The sequence below is a fragment of the Motacilla alba genome, chromosome 1 (genome assembly GCF_015832195.1).
Source record: "Motacilla alba alba isolate MOTALB_02 chromosome 1, Motacilla_alba_V1.0_pri, whole genome shotgun sequence".
Taxonomy (NCBI): domain Eukaryota; kingdom Metazoa; phylum Chordata; class Aves; order Passeriformes; family Motacillidae; genus Motacilla; species Motacilla alba.
In genome coordinates, this window is record NC_052016.1 from 24,551,400 (window position 1) to 24,571,711 (window position 20,312).

General features: G+C 44.9%; 1 protein-coding gene across 7 annotated transcripts in view; it reads right to left on the bottom strand.

The window, feature by feature from the left end:
• The window catches only part of WNT11 (Wnt family member 11), a 52,018-nt gene that overhangs the window by 31,552 nt on the left and 154 nt on the right, over positions 1-20,312 (bottom strand). For 2 of the 7 annotated variants that reach the window (XM_038149275.1, XM_038149223.1), the window contains exons 1-5: positions 19,912-20,298; positions 16,546-16,767; positions 7,278-7,513; positions 6,389-6,666; positions 4,654-4,946 (exon numbers count right to left, since the gene is read on the bottom strand). In XM_038149275.1, the coding sequence (XP_038005203.1) occupies positions 4,654-4,946; positions 6,389-6,666; positions 7,278-7,513; positions 16,546-16,628 (890 nt within the window). In that variant the 5' untranslated portion in view covers positions 16,629-16,767; positions 19,912-20,298. Of the gene's footprint in view, positions 1-4,653; positions 4,947-6,388; positions 6,667-7,277; positions 7,514-16,545; positions 16,768-17,317; positions 17,340-19,822; positions 20,299-20,312 lie in introns of those variants that run through there. The other 5 variants (XM_038149266.1, XM_038149231.1, XM_038149256.1 and 2 more) reach the window with 5 other exon arrangements.

Below are 20,312 nucleotides of genomic sequence, written 5' to 3' on the forward strand. Positions count from 1 at the left end.
TTAGTAATAAACAGCTCTGTTATCCCTGCAAGGTTTCAGGGGCTGGATGCTTTTGCATGCATGGCAGAATTTCCCTTTCCTTGAATTCATTAAGGAGACTTAAATCGACTTTGAAACATGATACATTGCACCCTGCTTATAAAGAAGATTCATATTTTTGCTTCTTTTCATGTCGGAACTCAGAATGTCCCACAGACATTCTCGGACGTTCCAGACCCAGGTCAAAAGCATCTGAGACCCTGGCATGCAGCCAGAGACCCCTGTGGCTTTGAATCTGACCCATGGAACAGTTTACCAACTTTGCAAGAAGAACAAGAAGTCACAAAAGTTTAGATATTGTAGTAGAAGTAGTCACGAAGTGAAAGGAAGGATTTCTGAGTGCTGTACAGGGGGGTTTTAAGCCTTGTACGCAGGGGTCCAAGTTTTGTACATGGGGGTCAGGAGATCTAAGATGGAGGGACTTGGGTGTGCCCTGTCCTCTTTCTTTCTCCTTCCTAGCCTCCATGTCTTTGGTGATGTTGGCACTCACAGATTGGTCTAGAGTAGAAAGTCACCATTCAATATAGATAGTAGGTATTGGAGAAAAAGCATAAACATGTAGTACGTAATATATGATATAAAAGATGGCACCAGCCTCCTGGGAGGGCAGAGTGCCTTTGTCTGAGCTGCTGAACGGGCCACAGCAGTTCAGGGAGAAGAATCTTTTAGATAACCAACAATAAACAACCTTGAGAACAGACAACAGAAGACTACTGAGTCTTTCTTCGAAGGCACGGGTTGGAGGAGGGACTTTTCCATCTTTCGGGGTCATCCCAATCTGGGGGTGAAACCCCACATTTTCTCACAAAAGGGATCTCAATTTTATAATCTGCCATTATTTTTCATTTACTCCAAGCTGGTAGTGATTTTTTCAGGCAGGAGCAACTGAACTACTTCATTAAAAGATGAAAAAGTGCTTTTGTCCAAGAAATCTCTGAGAAGGGGAATATTTACATTTCTTCCCCAGTGGTTGATTTGTTGTATTGAAAGTTTTACTTGCAGCTTAACAGATCAGCTTCTTTAGACTTTTCTCCAGACCATTTTTAATTGGTTATGAAAGTGTGATGGTGGTATATAAGCAGAGTTTGGCTGGAGTCATTGTGGCTGTAAGTCTTGTTTGCAAAACTGGTTGCAAAAATCAGCTCCTTAATCAGCTTTTCAGCACTTCAAAGGGGCCTCAAACCTCAGGTTTGAGTTTAGTTCCGTGACTTTGAAATCGGGACATACCCTGAGCACTTGGAGGCATGCAGATTTCCAACCATTTCTAAATTTCAACAAGCTAAGAATGTCCAAACTGTCTTAGAAAATGTTTCAGGCTTGTTTTGCAGAAGGCTTTGAAATCCTTTCAGGAAAGAGCTCTAACAGGCTTTTGGGTAATCGGGGACTCATTTTCCGAGTGGATTTTCATATGTTCATCTACAAAGTAATTCCTTTTCCTGCCTGAAAAACACACAATAAGTCTACATAATATGATCCCTCATATTAGGGGGATCACCAATTAGATTATCCTTTCCACCCACCTGGCAGTGCAGGATTATTTCCTACAGCACACAGCGAACTCCAACACATCCAAAGTATTGCAACTTAACCATCAACGTCCGTCCTGTTTCCAGCATGCTATGAGCAAGAACCAGACCTTGGGGAGAGGGAGGAGGAAAAGGACTTTCCCTGGATATGCTGCAAAACTGCTAATTTTTTTTTGTCACAAAAATGCATCAATATGAATATTTTAATCAAGGAACAGGAAAAGGGGGTGTTAGTGGCATATTGCCCCTTCCAAATCCCTTTGGAGGCAGAAAGCAGGGCTGGAAAATACTGAAGATGGCCAGATCAAAGTCTTCTGAGCTGTGGACATAGGGGACTGCACTATACAGCCCAGGCATGGACTGACCTCTGCACCCAGAAAAAGGCCAGAAAGGATATGGGAAGGTGGTTGAAGACAGAGTAGACCAAAGAAGGGACCACAACAAAAAAAACCCCTTTTTTAACTTCATTGGGATGACTGGCCTGAAAAACTAGACTACTTGGAAACAGTGGGATCTACCTTCAGAAAACTTTTATGTACATAAAGATAAAATGTTCAAATGGCTCCAGGACATGACTCATTAAATAAAAACATGTTTGAGCTATTCCTATGTGAGCATTTTTACATCATTCTGAAGCATAAACCACATTTTGCCATGTCCTCTCTCCAACAGCATTCCTTTTGTGCTCCTTCTACCTTATCCCTGTAACTAGACATTATCTCTGCAGCCCTGCAGCAGGCTGGGACAGAGGTACCACATTTAAAATTCATTTAGGCACCCTCTTCGTGAGAAAAAAAATATTGCAAAGAGAAAAAGGCATCCATGGGAGGAGGAGACTAGGGAAGATCTCCTCCCTTTTCCTGCTTCCCCCAGGAAGCATGGACCAATCTTCAAGCACACTGTGTGTATTTTACATTTATTTCCTCTAGTAATTTGGTTCAGGAAAGGAGTTGCTATGGCTTGTATAACACATGCCAATTTTGAAACACCAGGCATCTTCTCAAGAGGCTGCAGATGGACTGTAATGAAAACAAGCCAAATCACACATGACCTTAAAACTTGGTCTGAGTGATGCCTGAAGCTCAGCACAGAACTATCTCACCCTCCTTCCTTCCCATGGCTATCACCATCTTGCACATCTGAGAATGAGGAGTAGTTTTTGACAAGTTTCTTTTGAAAGTCATCCCCTCCCGCCTTAATATCTTGGTCTTCTAAATCCTCACTCAATCTCACTTCCTGTGGACCCTTGGCTGGCAGGTTCACAATCATGGCTGTCATCCAGCTTGGGATAAACGGACGCCTGCAATACACATTTTCGTTTCCTCAGAAGGAAAAAAAAAATCATTCAGGACCTTGACATATTTTTCATCCCTAGATGGGATAAAAAGTTGAAATCTGCTGTAAAATTAGATTAGATGAAGAAGTCACACCTCCCTGTCCCTTTAAAGGATTTCAGCTCATGGAAAATGTTTTACTTGGCAAATCTGTAATGAATTCAACTTTGTTTTGACAAAATCTGTTCATTTAATGCAACGCCTATAAAACTAATTTCCAAATAATCTTCACCAGTTTTTTCCTTGCAAAACAGAAAGGCAGAACAAAGAGATCATTTTCAAGGCACGAATATGTCAAAATCCATACAAATCCACAAAAACTTCACTTCCACGAAGATGACATTTTCTGTCAGAAACCTGTTTCAAGACATGCTTTTTCGTAGCTATTCTTAGTGACTTATTAACACCTTCACTTGATAATTAATGCTCCACTGCTGAATTGGTGATAAAGGTCAGCCTAGTGTTCCCACCACAGAGCTGTCAGATATGTGCTGTTGTAGAGCAGTCCAGGCACTGATGTCAGAGGATACAGGACATTAACTGTCATAAAACATCAGGGGCCAAAAAAGACAGTCTTGTCTCATTCAGCTGTCTTACCTACTGATCAGTTCCACCAATTACGTGCTGATGCAGAATCACAGAATCATTTAGGCTGTAAAAGCCCTCTAAAATCATCAAGTCCACAGCACTGCCAAGCCCGCCACTAACACATGTCCCCAGCTGTCACATTCCCACATCCATATATAGTTTATCTTGTCTGCATTTGGGTCATTTCATTTCTCTCAAAATCTTCTTGGACAGTGGTCCAAATACAAGTATGTCCACTACATTAAAAGGAAGGCATCCCAAAATAGGCCAGGCACATACTACTTGCCGCTTGCCTGAGCCTCCACTACAAAATAACAGAAAGAGCAAAGAAGAATTATGAGAACTATCTAAAGAAAGGTAAACCAGCAAGAGAGGTTGAAATCCAGCCATTACAGCCACCTAACAAAAATTAGGAAAATTCTGGAAACATACTTTTTTTGGCTGTTGATGGTTCACCTCTAGAGAGGTCAGATGGGTCTGCCCACCTAGAGATGCTCAGATTGTTGAAATGGTGAATTAGTTTGTCTTGGAGGAAATTAAACAGATGGTGGGAAGAGAAAGGCATGTCTGCTACCTGTGAAAGGGGACAGTATGCTGCCCAGCGGAGGCTGGGCTTGACCATCATGACCTTAAATCCCCAATATTAATGCAATAAAGAAATTCCTCTGCAGAGTCATAAGCACCTGGACCTTTAATATGCAGTAGAAGAAAAAAAAATTAAATATAATCTTTGCAGTTTTGAAGTGGGTTTTTTTAAGGCAATCTAGGAATGCTGGTTCTAACTGGGTTAACATTTGCCTACTTAAGGGAGCCTTAGAGTAACAACTCTTCTAATCAGCAGTGACTGCAAGAAATTACTGAGACTCAACACAGTATAAAGCAGCTGCTTGGTCCTTACAAGTTCCCATGGAGGTAAGCTGCCCAGGGAATTTTGAAATGTATCTTGTGCCTGACTGTGTCATGGAAAATGTGTCAGCAAGCCCTGTCTTGGCCACAGCCATCACTAACAGGGCTAGGAATTGCTAAACCATATTGTATGTTAGAGATGTACTTAACCTGCTTGTACATGTCACCTCGTTGATTGCCCCTTATTCATACATGTTCCCCTCTTGCCCTTTCCTCTTTGGGGTCAGAGTACAGTGAGTACCCACTGCAGAAGTCCTCACCTGTCCTGGGTCCCATGTGACCCCACTTTTTCATTCTTCATGCAGAAATCAGGTGAGCTCTGCAGGTAAATCAGCTCTGTCTCTTTAACTGGCCTGATATCAATATCCTTTGGCACAAGGTATTTGCGTGTGCCCATGGGCCGGTGAACAACCTTGGTGGCAGATAAATATTTGGTTTTGAGGTCCAATGCAATGTCTCGCAGTTCTTGAAGGCCTTTCCAACAGGTCTTGATAGAGCATGACCCAGAAACTCCATGGCACTTACATTTCATTTCAAGAGAGGCTTTCAAGACCTGAAAAAAGGAATGCGGGAGTTAGGAAATGCCCTTCTCTTACAGCCAAACACCCCGCAAGCTTGCTAATGAAGGTGCTTCCTCAGCAGGAACTGCTGTAGAAAAGTACTACTGTTCTCATTTCTGCACAGGCAGTCTAGAGTGGCTACTTTGAAAGCAAATGAGATCCTACAGCTCTTTGGTGATCACTATCAGTCCAGGACTACTTTCACAAGGGCTCCTTTACAGCCAGAAGAGTATTTTGAATTTTGATTAGATATCTATATTGGGCTGCATTTACACCCTCAAAATTCCTAAGGAGATGAATATCAAAACATTCCATAAATAGATAATTAACATCAATTTCAACCTCCAGCAGCTCTGGGCTTCGGTAAGAGATGTCATGGCTTTGTTGAATTCAATGCACTCTCACCCTTCCTTTCTGCTGGTCATGGGGCCAAAATAGCCTTTTACTTCGATTCTGTACTATTCTCATTTTAGTGGGACATGGCAGGATAATGCCAGGAAGGGCTGAATGCACCAGCCATGGCAACACAATGTCTCAAACAAAAATTTGCCCTTTGCAATTGAAACAAAAAATCAAGACATTACAAAAATAAAATAAAAATTTTAAAAACCCTTAAACCCCAAGCAAACCAACCAAATAGTGTGGGAAGAGCAGAAAAAAGAAAAATAAAAAAAGAGCCAGAGAGGGTTGTGCTCTGCAAAGGTGGCCTCAGCCTGTAGCTACACAGCAAACTCCCAATGAGCTCAGCATGCTCCAAGTTTGTCTGCACAGGCAGCCCTGGAAAGACCAAACTGTGCAGTAGGAGCAGTCTATGGAACCACTGGAGCCTCAGAGATGGGTGCAGGGGTCAGTTTTATAGCCCTCCCCCATCCATTTCTTCAGCTGTATGGACAGCTGCTACAGGGATTTGCACATCAGTGCACACCAGGCACTGCACATGGTAAATATTATCCCTCCACTGGATGCAAGCTGTTAAAAGCAGCTTGTGCCAGATATGAGAATAATCACTAGCATAGCAGTTTAAAAAGGAAAAAAATCCTCCCTCCTGCCTGCAGGGATGGCTGGAGGCAACTGCTGCTGGATGCATCTGGCAGATGATAATCCTCCATGTTTACACAGCACTTTACCCCCACAATGCCTTGGCAGAGCACAATGGGACCCATCCCCACACCTCCTGGGGTAGGCAGAGCCAAAGCCAACACTGATTGTGCAACAGGTGGCAATGAGACATCCCACCCACGGTTAAACAGGGCTAATAATAGCATTTGGGACTCCCTGAGTCATAGGGAGCTACAATTTTCAGCAGGCCAAAGGACTTCAGAGCAATCTTTGAGAAACCTGCCCCTTTCACTAGCTGATAGAGACACTGAACCTCATCAAGTGACCAACACTACAGATGATTGTACAAGTACAATAACTCTTGTGGATTTGTTACCTGTCTCCCTACTTCACTGTTGTGCAGATGCATCAGTTTATTGGCTTGTGATCCTGATTTTTTCATCTTCATGGGAGCATCTGAAAATTTGGACCCCATGATAAGACCATAGTTGAGGTTGTCTGCACATCCTCCCCATCGATACCCAGGTCCAGGTGTCTCACCTGGGATGGGACCACAGGAACAGCCAGGGAGGTCCCCGGTGGTGCAGGCTCTGGCAATGGTGTGGCTGATGGCAGCAGCAGAGAGGGCATATACAAATGCTGACTCCCTTGTGCCTGAAAGAGACAAGAACTCCAGCTCAGCCCCTGGGCCAGATAAACATTCCCCAAAAAGAGACTCACACAGTCTGTGTCCCACAGAGCAGCCAACACACCAAATCACTGCAGCTGAGATGTCCCATGCCACCACTAGTTTGAAGCACATCTAAGTGAACTCTTCAACATAAGACAACATCCCAGCAGGGCAAGGAGTCACGTGGATTTAGGTATCTTGTTCATTGTGGTGTGATTTGCTCTTGGAGCATATGGTTAAGCCCTCCTGTGGACTCTCCTGCCTCCTTTTGCTCCTGTGCTCGTTCCATGACTCCTAGTGGGATGAGCAGACCAGAACGGTGGTCTGCTTTGTAAGAATTGTGGTAGACAAGGTCTTGGATCCAAGAGCCTCTGGGCATGACTGGCACCATAATGATGAATGTGGTCTCAGAGAACAGGACAAGTAGGCTTTGTAGTCCTTTCATGGCCTCCCAGGAGCAAGACCCTTCCTATCTCCAGCACACAAACATACACAAACGCACACAAGCACACACAAACACACACACACAAGCACACACAAAAACAGGCTGACTCTACTGACTCCAGTCCCAACTGAGCCAGCAGTGCTGTTTTACCTCTGTCTAAGTCCAGCAGGTAGTTAGGAGCCAGCTCTATTGAAGAGCAGTTCCACCGCATGTCTGAAAAAGTTTTACGGCAGGTCTTTATCACTTCCCGCGCTGCCTGAATAATGGTCTGCATTAGCTCCAGGTTGCTGCGGCACAGCTGCACCTGAGAAACCACCAGGCCTTCAAGCTGCTTGCAGTGCTGGGTTTGATTCAGGGCCAAAGCCAAAGAAGTCTTGGACAGAGCTCTGAGGAGACAAGCACATGCACAAAAGCATTAAAACACAGTCTAGTCGTCTACATTCACCTGACTTAATGAAAGCTTTCTGTAAATAGGTGCTTAGATAAAGCTGGTGTGAAAGATGAGCAACTATGAAGAGTGATTTATCTCATATAAAGTAGTCATTTAAGATTGGTGGCAAGAAAACACCCTTTAGCAGTGTGCAGTTCTCTCCATTACTGAGGGGAGGCTGCACAAAGCTCCAGGGGTATATGTCAAGTCAACCGGATGTGTAAATCCTACGGGGAAAGTTGTTAGCTGAAGAATGAAGAGCACAGACCTCCCAACAGAGTAAAAAATGACCCATCGGTTCCATGATAAAAGAAATCTGGATCCTCCAAGACTGTGGCATTTGGGGAAAAAAAGCAACATTGGTGTTATCAGTATTTTGTATTCAGCATCTGTCTCACACACTCTCAAAGGATTATGCTAAATGTCATGTAATTAATTATGAAGAAAATCCCCTGCAAGGCCTAGGGAAAAAAATCATCAAATTTGCAAAACATATGCTTTCACTTAGAGTTAATGCCAAGGGCCTCTACTGATTCAGTCACTGTTGCAGATAGATAAGACTGTTTCTCTAGTCTCCAAAAACTATAGTGCAAAAGCTCAGTGGGAGTGTGTGCAGAGAGAGTACCACAGTCAAATCTGAGAAGGGATCCATGAATACCAGCACATAAGTTACCATGGAAGAAAAGAACAACATCCCACAGTGGTGGTTCTTCTACTGTCCAATTGCCAACTTTTCCAGGTTAAAAAAAGACCAAATGAGACATGCATTTTACAGGGTCATACTCTTCTTCCCTGAACACCCAAAATGATCAGCAGAAGCCAAGTGTGTAGTTCTCTTTAAGGTAGTCATAAAAGTTATTCATTCCCATAAAACAACCTTCTAGCAGGCTGAATCAATAATCTGATGGCATCTGATCATGGCAACACAACTTTAACACATATTTCCTTTTGTGCTTGTTAAATGTATTGGCTTTCAGATTCATTCCAAGTCATCTTGGTTAGTTTGGCTTATTAGCAAACACATTTTGGGGGGCATTTCACTTTATTACTGTAACATCCACATTCTTCAGAAGTTAAATTAGATGGAAACAGAGCTAAAATTGAGCCCTAATGAAAACTGGAGACATTAAATCCTTGCTGGGGATGAATAGGCCAACACTGACAAATTCCCAGGTGACTGGGAGTATGGCATTTCTGGCACTAGATAAACAGTGGCAAACTTGAAAGGCAAACCACAGCTCTGAAAGCTATATAAATATATACTTCATACCCATATTTAACAGGTCCGTTAAAGACACTGCAAGCAGAAGTCATCGCTAGTGAATTTCAAGAGAAAGGAAAAAGTGGTGGACTTGGCAGTGTTAAGTTATTGGTTGGACTCAATGATCATAGAGGTCTTTTCCAACCTAAATGATTCTATGATTTAATCATCAGAAATTCTGCCCTGCAGTTCATCTCATTCCCATCCACACTGATGTTCATACAATGTTCCCTTGTTTGGAGAGGGGCTCCTCCAGAAGGCGACTCATCCTGCCTTAGATGTGAACCTGAGCTGGTGGAGAAAAACTTGTTGGTGATATATTGGGTGTTCAGGTATCTCAGAAAGATCATGTCCTTGAAGGTAGAGACATGAGTTCCTGAATAGTATGACTGTCACCTGGCTGCAAACCTCTACAGTGTGGACCTCACAGTAGTCCTTCAGGATCCTTCTTTAGCTCATGGAAAGCAAAAAGCCACATCTAGGAAGCAGTTAACCTTCTGTGCTTTTGAGTCCTATAGTAAGATACCATCATGACTTAGAAGTGCTCATTTACTGCTCTTTATGGGAAACCCAGACACTGAGCAGGGATACAGACATCTGAATGGTATAAGCATGGAGCTTGAATGAGACATGAGCACTTGACACCAGGAATCTGTGAAAAGTTATCCCAGAAAGCCTATCAGCAACTCCCAGGAACGAGCTGAAACACAAATCAGGCAAGAGGCCAAAGCAGCTTATCAGTAATGGAGTATAGATGATAAAAACTCCAGCACGGCATGTCCCAGCAGGAAGGGAAACAGGCAGGGTGTGGCAGGAGCAGTGAGAGAACTTCACAGCCTGAGCTTCAGGCAAATGAGGAACATTCCAAGTCTCTGAGAGAGGCTGTACTATGAGGCAGCAGCTCAGTTTTCTAATCAGATGTGTCAGGTGGTACTTGAGAAGCCTTGGAATGTTTTGGCTGGCCCTCCAGAAGGATGCATATATCTCCTAGGTCCTACACTACATTTTCTGGTCCTTTACAGAGGTCTTCAGCTTCTTTAAAGGACGTGGAAGGCTACATTGAGGTACCCCTATCTTGTTACAGACAAGTCATGAATAGCACGAATAACCATCTACAGGTAGGGATGAAAGCAGAATTCAGACTGAAACTCATCCTCAGTGTGAAAAAACAGGATGTGATGCAATGAGACGGTATTATTACAGGTGGCTTGAAGTGATCACCATTAGAGAAGCAGTTTTGTAGTGCAACAAGAAAACCATTTACTTCATGGAAGAGGGAAAATACCTTCTGATTGGTGAGAACTCAGTAAATGGCAACAATGGCTGTTTCTCATAGAATGAGCTGAGATCCAGGAAGCCTACCAAGAATAAAACTGCAAGATGCAGGAAGGTGTTTTCTGAGCATCTCCCAGGCCTAAACTTCATGTCTTTGCTTATGAGAACCTATAATTGGAAACATCTCCAAGCATCGGGAGGAAAAATTAAAAGGTAATGGAGATGGAAAAGAAAACTCAGTTACTGTAGTCACTTGCTGAGACTGAAAAGTGCCTTTATAAATCAGAGATCAGGAATTTGAGAAGCCTATTAGGTCATCTATTCCATGCCCTGACAACCTTGGTTTGCCCAGTCTCTGTCTTACATTTAGGAATATCTTCTTCACTCCATGTCACTCTAAGCCCTCCCTGTGGAAATGCACCACCCCTCCCTGCTTTCTAAATTCTGGCAGCATCAGGTGATGGATACCCACTGCCTGCAACGACGTTATTGGGAAACAATATCCATTTGTGGAAAGAAAAACATCCCCCAGGAGAGGCTTGTCCATGGTAGGGTTTGGTGGTGGGTCTCTGGCCTGTCTTCACACCATCTCCACTGATCACCAGCACTGGGAGGGAAGCTGGAGCCAATGGGGCACAGCCAACCTTAAAATCCAGCCCTCAAGGGCATAGTTAGAAGAACATGCTTCATTCCTCAACCTGGGAAAAAAACACCTGAAAAACATCTTTCTGTGGAGTCACACTCTTCATCTGAAAAGGGGATTTTACCTGCTTTCACCCTGGAAATGCTGTCTTTCACTGTTTCCTCCCAATAACATTCTCACTTAATTCTCCTGCCCCATCCTTCATTCTCCAGAAAACCAAGGGGTGGTTGTTTTGTGGGGTTTTTTTTTAAATATACATATTTGATCCATCCCTTTAAATAAACAGGGCCTAAACCAAACATCTCCTGATCTCTATATAACACAGCAAGTCCTTCAATTGAAGTTCTGGATACTGACAGAAAACCATGAACATAATTACAGAGGAAATATGCATAGATGGATCATGACATTTGTTTACTCTTTTAATTATCTCAGGCAGTTATTAAATTAATTTGAAAACATTAATGCTCTGCAGTGTTAGGTCCTTTGAGATGTATGGGCCCATTCCTGCATGTCTGGGCCCCATGAGAGGACTATTCATAGAAAGTGCAGTTTAGCAAGAAGCACCTTCAGATGCTAGCAGATATCAATGAAAGTCACATATTATTTGGTTTACAAGGTACCCTGTGAGTAGGACACTGCCCCTAGTCAAGGGGGAGGGAGAAAAAACTTCAATTGAGCAGCAAAACATTGGTGTGCTTTAAAACACCCTTGAAGGGTGGAAGAATCTTCTCTCTGAGGGCATCTCCCCACCCTCCTTTGTGCGACATGATCTGTAAAAGTCTCTCAAAAGGACTGCTGGTGAAACCATGAACTTCTACTCCAAATTACCAGCTTTGCTTTCTGAAAAGGTATTCTTTTTAATGCCTATTCCTAAACTTCTTAATCTTGCAGGGATGTGGGTGACACAAAAAGATTTAGACAAAATTACATGGCTGTGGTAAACATTAATAAAGAGAGACAGAGATTGAGGAGTATTTTTGTATTTTATCTCATTTAAGGTTTTTAATCTGCAGAAGCCTCATCTTCTCAGGTTTTCATCTGGAAAAGGCTTGCAGGGGTGTTACAATAATGTTGTCTAAGCTCCTGGTAGTCAAAGGCAGCCCACGCCCCTGCCACCCTGCTCTGCATCAGTTCCAGTCTGGAGACCCCAAGTCCTGGGAAAGGCACCACATCCCCTGGTAAATGCTTCCCCTGGTTCTGCAACGGCTTTTCAAAGAGAGAAGTAGGATTTATGGGATTTAAAAAAAAAAAAAAAGAAAGAAAGAAGAGGAAGAGGGAGAGAAATGTGTGTGTGGGGAAACCAACTCTGAACTAAAAGCTTAAAATAAGAGCTGTTTTCAGATATGGTGCCAAATTCAGTGCTGGCAGTAGTGGGCACAAGGCTGTTGACTTCATGCCCAAGCTTGAATGAAGTCAATGCCAGCAGTGAGTTGGCTCACTGAGTGCCGAGGAAGGCCATGGAGCTTTGTCAACTTTTCCTGAGCTGCCAACTATGGAGCAAAGAGCAAACTTCAAAGACATGGTAGTCCCCTTTCCTCACCCCCAGCCTACTCCCCTCCTGCCATCCCCATCCTGCAGTTCTTTCACAGCAGCTCATCTAGCAGTCCCTTGCCAGGCAGACAGTCTCCTCACAGGCGCCCGTGTCTCCACGTCCCAGCTCCCTCCCACTACTTATTGAAGGAGAGAAGCATGAGCTGCCAGGAAGCACAAAATCTTTCCATTTTCTCCCCTGCTTTTTTGCTGGCTGCAGAAGGGCTGCTCAAGGCTGGTGGGCTGGGGGACATCCTATGTTCACCAAAAGGCGTGGTTAAGCTACCTTTTGCTTCTGAAGGGCTGCAATTTAACCATAGGAATCGTGCAGCAATAGCTGGAAATGGAGCTCAGCTGGGGATTGCTCCAGAGCACATGAAACATAATTGGGTGACCACAATGGGGACAGGCAGAGACTTCCTGAAGTGACCAAGCTCTACCTAAAAATGATGATATTCCTAATGCCAGCACTTGCAGTCCTGGGCATATTGTGCAAGCCATGGAAAAAAAAAAAAAAAAAGCCAAACAACAAAAAACCCAACCAACCAACCAACCAACCAAAAACAAACAAACAAAACAATCAAAAAACCCAAAAAACCAAGAACAAACAAACAAACAAAAAGACACCAAAAAAAACCCCAAACAAAAAACAAACAGAACAAACCCAAAAATAACCAGCCCAAATCACTTGCTGTGTTTGGCTCATTTACAACCACACTGAAGGAGATATTCAATACAGAGGGACAGAGGAGATGCCAATCCCTGTGGAGGCAGAAGTGCCTCAGAAGCTACTCTGTGCCTGGACATCCCAACATCTGCACACCTTTGGGGCATGCACATCTGGCTGCAGCTCCCTGTAATGCTCATCTGTTTTTCAGTTCTACCCAAATAAGTTGCTCTAGCACCTGCTTGGTCAAACTCAAACTCGCCTGGGAAAGCTAAATGGATTGCAAAAGCAGATGGGGAAGATGATAGAATTACTAGATGCATTGGCCCTAAGATATATCTCATAGAAACCAATGGCTGCCTCACCTTCCCAGCCACTGTGACAAAATAACACTGAGCTCCACAAAATTATGTAACCTCCCCACATACCTGCTTTGCTCTCAGGATGGGAAAGTGCTTGCAAAAATAAGACGCAGGGTTTCATATACATTGATGAGAAAGGTTGTATCTCCACAACAATCCTGATCCAGCAAAGATCTGGAACCATACTCTGGACCCATACTCTGGCTTTACACCTGAGTAGCTCTCTGGAGCTTAGATAAAAGAGCACAAGATATGAAATATCTCCAGCAAGAGAAAGAGCAAGAGCATGTGTACAAGATGCTGACTGTCCACACACCATGCTGGATGTTTGGTGGGGCCCAGCACCAACTTCCAACAGATGGGGATTTGGACCACAGAACTCATACAAATAAGCCAAGCAAAATAAAATAAATAATTTCTTTTCTTTTTTACCTTCTCCCCGCTTTTAGTAATTTTCAGGGCATATTTTTGTTACTGAGAAGTCCTAAATAGCTGAAAATTGTGTTTTTCTTCTTCCCCCCGCCCCCGCAATTACATCACGCATTGAATCAAAATTAAATTTCCTATCACCTTTCTTATCAGTCACTCCCTCATCTCTAGGCTGGTGAAACCCACCTCCTTTATCTTCCCTTCCCTTCCCAAATCCTCTCTGAAGCTCGCCTCTGGCACCATGTGTACAAAAATGATGTAGCAGGCAGACCAGTGAGGAAATCCCACAACTGAAAACATCACATAGCACTTTCCTCCTTCTTCATCCTGTTCTTTTTCCCCACCTCTCTGTACATGAGCAAGAGGAGGAAGGAGCAGATTTCAATTGTACGGCACTCAGAATATGAGTCCAGAGCTGGGATAAGCAGGTCTGAGGTTTTACTCAGTATTTGGTACTCTGTTTGCCAAGAACTTACCCATGCAATTTCTAAGGACAGTCCCTGAGCCCCAAGAAAAAAGAGTGATGGGGAGTGGGAAAAATTAGTCTGTGTTTCCATAGGAAAATAAGGGTGAGGAAATGAGGAGAAACAGCAAACAAAAGAAAAACCAAACATAATTTTATGAATTTCCAGCTGCCAGCATCCCAGTTGCAAAGTGCTGTGGACAGAGAGTGCAGGTCTCTGCCAGGTTTTAAGCAGGTGTGAGGGGAGCTCAGTGGTGCATCTGCATGCCATTCATGCTTCAAATACCACTTTAATCCCAGCTTTCATCTTTCCCACTCACTTTTTGATAGGGGGGATATGTCTGCTGGGAAGTAGAGGAGCAGCAACTGTGGCGTCTTGCCTCCAACTGTTTCTCCCCCCACTCACCCCCAAAAGCAACCCTTGCAGCTTAACCACTTAGCAGCCAAAAGGCCGTTTTTGGCAGCAAAGCTATTAGGCACCTTTCCCTGCCTCCCAGCATTTTTCATGTCTATGGCTTGTCACCATACTATCAGGTTCCTTCTGGAGCTCATCTCACCCCTGCCCTTCGGAGGAACCCAAGTCCTTCACTCATGATTAAGTATCTTGCCTAAGTGGGACACCAATGCCAAGCATATGGACAAGTCCCTCCAGTCAGTCATGGTTCTACACATAAAAACCCTGCTGAATCAGGGTGCCACAAAATAGCTTTATTTCTGTGCTGCATAGAAATAAACATGGCAAAGGAGTCTCATGGACATATTGCTAAAAGTCCTTCAGAAGAGAGATGCCTGCCTTTCCTGGTGCTAGATAGAGGCAGACGTGAGAGCCTAAATACTGGAGGAAGCTGGCAGAAAGAAACAGCTGAGTCATGTAACTGAGGTCCTGCCGACTACTACAAAGTATAAAGCCAAGGCAGTGAAGAGCAAACTAAATCCTTATTCTCCTGACTTCCAAGATGGTACTTACAGTATGGAGACAGCAGATGGAAGATTGTGGAATGGTTTGGGTTGGAAGGAACCTTAAAAACCATCTATTTCCTATCTTCCTGCCATAGGCAAGCATGCCACCTTGAAAGATGCCCTAAAGTAGGTGACTATTCCTCCCACCTGACCATATACATTTAAACACCCTATGGAGAGATTCACTATGCTTCTCTTTATGGATATAAAAGGCAGATGTGTAAAAGGCTTCTAGCAGCTCCCTGCAGTACACAGCATCGCCAGAGGCTACCACTTACATTTCTGTTGGATGTCTGTTTGGAGAAGATAAATTGCCATCTGGAAGATCCTCTCTTCCCTGACTGCATCATGGGGAGTAAAAACACTGGCTCCAATGGGATACCTTAATTTGCAGATATCCAAATTTAAGCCTTTATAAAAGGTGGCATGAGTAGACCTTCAAGTGACAATGATTAGAACAGCAGAATGGCAACTGGACATAGCATGAAGTCTGTGGCAGGAGGAGTAGCAAAACAGGAACCTCTTGTCCAAGTTTCACCACCTATCCCAAAGATCCTTGTTTCAATGCACTACAGAGTATTCCTGGCATTGTATATTATTGTGCCTTTTTTTCTACCAGAGATGCTCATTTGAGGCAAACTCATGTTCCCTTACTTATTTTGTGCCCAGCTCCAAATGCAAGTAGAAAAGACAGATCACTTATCAAGGTCATGAAACCAGATTGGCTTGGGAGTGGCCTGTTTGTTTATTTTGCAGCAAGCAACTAACTGATTGCTTGTTTAAGCAAAGAAATTAGATGGTGATGTTTTCACTTTGCAGTACATTACCTCCAAGGAAACTCAATCCTGACTCAACCACAGTCCCTGGTATTTCTTCACCCTCCTCTCCCCTCCTCACCTCATTTTTAACACCCTTCACAAAATCCAAAGGTTAAAAGGTCCAGCAAAAACCCATGTTATCTGTCAAGCATCCCTTGTGGTTGGAGATGGGCAGCATTATCTCAGCTGCCATCCCTCCTGCTCTCAGCTCCTACTCAGCACAACCAGCAGTCCTGGTGGGAGAGTTTCCCAGCATAGCAGGAGCTAGTGCTAGAAGCTTCATCAAGTGGCTCATGTGAGCATTCAAGTGTGTGTCTTTCCCTTAGTAGAGGGGAAAAAAAATGACAAGGAAAAAACCCAAATGAGCCTAAATCATGCATATTTTAGAAAGAAGATGGAGACATTGTTAGCATAAGCCCCTAGTACACACACTTGAAATCAATCAATGCCTGGAGAATTGCAGTGCTTGCTGCTCTTTAAACAGTTTACAGCATGCCTCAAGCAGCAGTTGTACAAACAGGTAAGAGACCAGCAATTCCTACAAAAACATTAAAAAGAGATGGAGCCAGATACTTACATCCATTTTATCCCGTAGCAAAGCCCTGTCTGCAGAATCAACAACAGAAAACCAGCTAAGAAAAATCGCAGACTAGGCTTCATTTTCTCCACTTTCTCCTGCCAGCCAAAGGAAATCAGCTTCTCCAAAGAATTTTTTTTTTAAAAAAGGAGTTTTCTTAATATTTTGTGCAATGTATTTTTCCTTCAGTTTGGGTATTGTTCGTTCTTGGAGATGAACAACCTGAAAGGAGAAAGAGCCTGAGCTACAGTTAACTCTGAAGTTTAGCGAGTCCCTGCAAGAGAGAAATCTATTATCCAAATTGCAAAGGAGTGGCTTATGAATCATGAAAAGGTTTGGATTATCCCTTCTCAGTCCTCTCCCTTGCCAAGCCTTGATACAACCTTTCGAGTCAACAGACAGACAAACCGTATGGGTTGAATTACACAGAGTTATGGTCTGATTGTGTGTTTCCATTTAACCCTGCACATGGCAAGACTTCATTCGCTGCTTCACTTTAGTGGGCTTTTTTTCTTCCCCTCTCCGAAAAGTTTGTGCAACTGCTTAGGAAGAAGAAGGGGGAAAAAAGATCTTTAGATTAGCTCAAAGCTTCAGTTATTCATCTCTTGCTTTCTTCTCTCCACATTTTTTCCTCTTTCTTTTTCTGCAGAGAAGACAAATAATAAAAACTGCATTTCCCTACTTAGTACAGATGCCCTTGCCCTGCAGATGTTTCTCTCTGATCTGTTACAATAAATGTGTTTTGCTCTTTACCTTTTGCTTTTCTTCTCACCTCATTAACTCTGCCTCTCACTTCTTCCAAGTCCTTGGCACCTGGAGCTCAAGGAAAAGGCTGCAACTTTGTAAACATAAATTCCCGTTTTTGTCTCCAGGGAGCAGCCTGGAGGAGACAAAAAAAGCTCTCAAGGATACCCCCACACCCTTTTGTTGTTTTTTTTTTCTTCTTCAGGCCAAACAGATAAACAAACCAGATGCAGGACTTAAATCCTTAGAGGGGTCCTCTCTGTCTCCAGGGCATGGCTTGCTTATTTTAGCAGCAGTATTAATAGCAGTAAATGGATTTCCCTTCAGTTATTCACTTCAGACACTGCTCCAGGCTGCTTTTTGCGGTCTTTGCAGTGGTTTCCCATCTCATGAGAAAGACAACAGTAAAATAAACAGAAAAACCTGCCCACCACGTTGCACCTCTGGAGTCTCACAGCCCATTGCACAGCACACTGGCATACCCAAACTGTAGCTGTTCATCCCCCCATAACACGCCCTCAAAGAGGTTTGAGAAGGGACTGGGAATGGTTGGAGCACTCAGCTTCATTTTGGGAAATCTCTTACCCTGGAAAAAGGGTATCCTACCTGATCCTCAGCTCTGGATTTGCCCAGCTGCAGCTTTCTGCCTAAATATTCCCATTTGGGAAGCAATTGGGTTGGGGAGAATGAATATTTCTGAGTGTTTTCTCTGCCATCTGCAGCATATTTTTATATTCAGGCTGCTTTTTGGCTATTCCAGCCCCAGCGCCTGGCTAAATGGTTTCTAGAGAAGTGCTGTTATTACAAAGGATTTTAATAACCTCTAGGGGAAAGTTCCTGGCTCCCTTGAAGTCCAAGACAAAACTGACTGCCTACAAGGGAGGCAGGACTTCATTGCCATGGATTGTTTTTCCTTAATGCCCACTTGTTGGGTTTGATGCATCCCTTGAAAGCAGTGCTCCCATGAGCATCCAGGCATACATGCTTCTTGTTTCAGAGTATTTCTGTATATTTTAATCTTTGAGATCCCTTTTCTTCCCACTGCTCTACAAGCACACTGGAAACCTTCAACCCTTAATCCTGCCCATGCCTTTCAGTGTCTATTTAGATATTTCAGATCCCTTATCTCACCCCTGTGAACTTCTGGACAACACAAGAAGTGGGTGTAAAATGTCTCAGATGGTCTAAACGCTCTCAGTAAACCTGACCAGCCAACACCATTCTCTACTCTCCCCCCCGCCCTGAAAAAGTCAGTTTGGGGTTTTTTCAACCCCTGGAATGGAAGAGAAATTATCAAATTCCTCCATACCTACCCAAAGAATGCGAGCTTTGCATGCAATTGCACCCCTTTTATTTGGAGAGGTAATAACGCATTTTTCCACTCAGTCCAACACAGATTACATTTGCAAAAGCAATTTGCAAGGAGACGGGTGGGACACACTTTGGGGGCAGATGTGATGTTTACAGCTCTGGTGAGCTCTGGGTCACTGATCAAACCAACAGCAAGTGGCCTGTGGACTCCTGAAAACAGGAGCTGCTTTTAATTCAAAGCTCTCTTTCCTCTTCACCTCAAGGCTGTTTGCAGCCAGCCGCACTCTGGCACACAGAAAACACTCCCATCAGACACTTCCAAGACTCTGGACTGAGGGATGGGAGCAGGCAATTTTAACTGTACATAAAAGTGTGAGTATTCAGCTCACATTTTTCCAGTTTTCCCATCCAGGAAACAAACACATCCACCTTACTCTCCTGCCAGCCTGCAGCTCTCTCCAAGAACACAGTAGCCTGGTTTAGGGGCTGGTCATCCCCAGACGACCTGCAGTGAGGAGTGGGAGCAGAGAAAAGGACTAGAGGGTGGTGGAGCTGATTCCAGCTGCCGGGTCTCACCACTCCCTTGCTGCCTTCTGGATCTTCCTTCTCCCCCGCAGCCCCTGGGTGTCCCCACTACCCTGCAGCCTCCCGGACTCCTCTCTCCTCTGCAGCTCCTTGCATTGCCCTGCACATTTGCAGCTCCATGTCTCCCCTCTGTCAAAAGCCCCTGGGTCTCCAGTCTCTCTTCCAGCTCTTGGGTGTCTCCTCTCCTCTGCAGCTCATCGGGCACGGGTCTCTCCACCTTCTGGGTCTCTTTCTCCCCTGGGTCCTCCCCTCGCTCCTGCACTCACACTTCCCCTTGCCGGGTGTCAGGTCTCTTAATTCAGCCTCCGAGTCTCCTCCTTCCTTGTTTTTCCCCGGGTATCTCCTCTCCCTTGCATTCTCCAAGCCTCCCCTCTCCCTCGCATTCCCTCGGTTTTCCCTGCCCCATGCATCCTCCCGGGTCTCCCTTTTCCTTGCAATCCTCCGGGTCTCCTCCCTTGCGGTCTCCAAGCCGCCTCTCTCTTTGTCATCTCCTCGGTCTGCTTTGCAGCCCCTAAGAATCCTCTCTCCGTCGAACCCCCCAGCGTCTTCCTACTCCCATGCATCCTCCGGGACGCATCCCCTCTCCTTGGAATTCTGTCCACGTCTCGCAAACCCCTGTTCTTGGCCAGCCCCGCACCTTCGGCGTTTCGAGGGGCTCCACCGAGCCGCTGTCCCCTTCCCACCTCTCCCGACAGTGGCTCGCACACCCCTGCGGTCCCCGCTTACCTCCGCCCGGACGGGGCTGCGCGGGGACCGGGGCCGCTCTGGCGGGGAGGCCCCCGGAGCCGCCTTATATGCGGCCCCCTCTGCTTTGATATGCGGAGTGATGTCAGCTCGGATTAGCATAACAAAAGGCTCCGCGCCCCGCGGATGCCCTCGCGGGCAGGCCCGGGGCCCCGCGGGCTCCGTGCATCCCCCTCCCCGCTCCCCATCCCGGCACAGCCCGCGGGAGCGGGGCCCGGCCGGGGGGAGGGGGCTCGGCCGCGGCCCCCGGGGATAGCGGGGACCCGGCGGGACTCAACCGTGTTATTCTAATGGGCGGTTAATGATTAACAATGATTAGCAACAAAAACAGAGAGGTCGTTTTCGCCGGAACGTGAGCGCTCCCGGGGGTGCCCCGCGCTCGC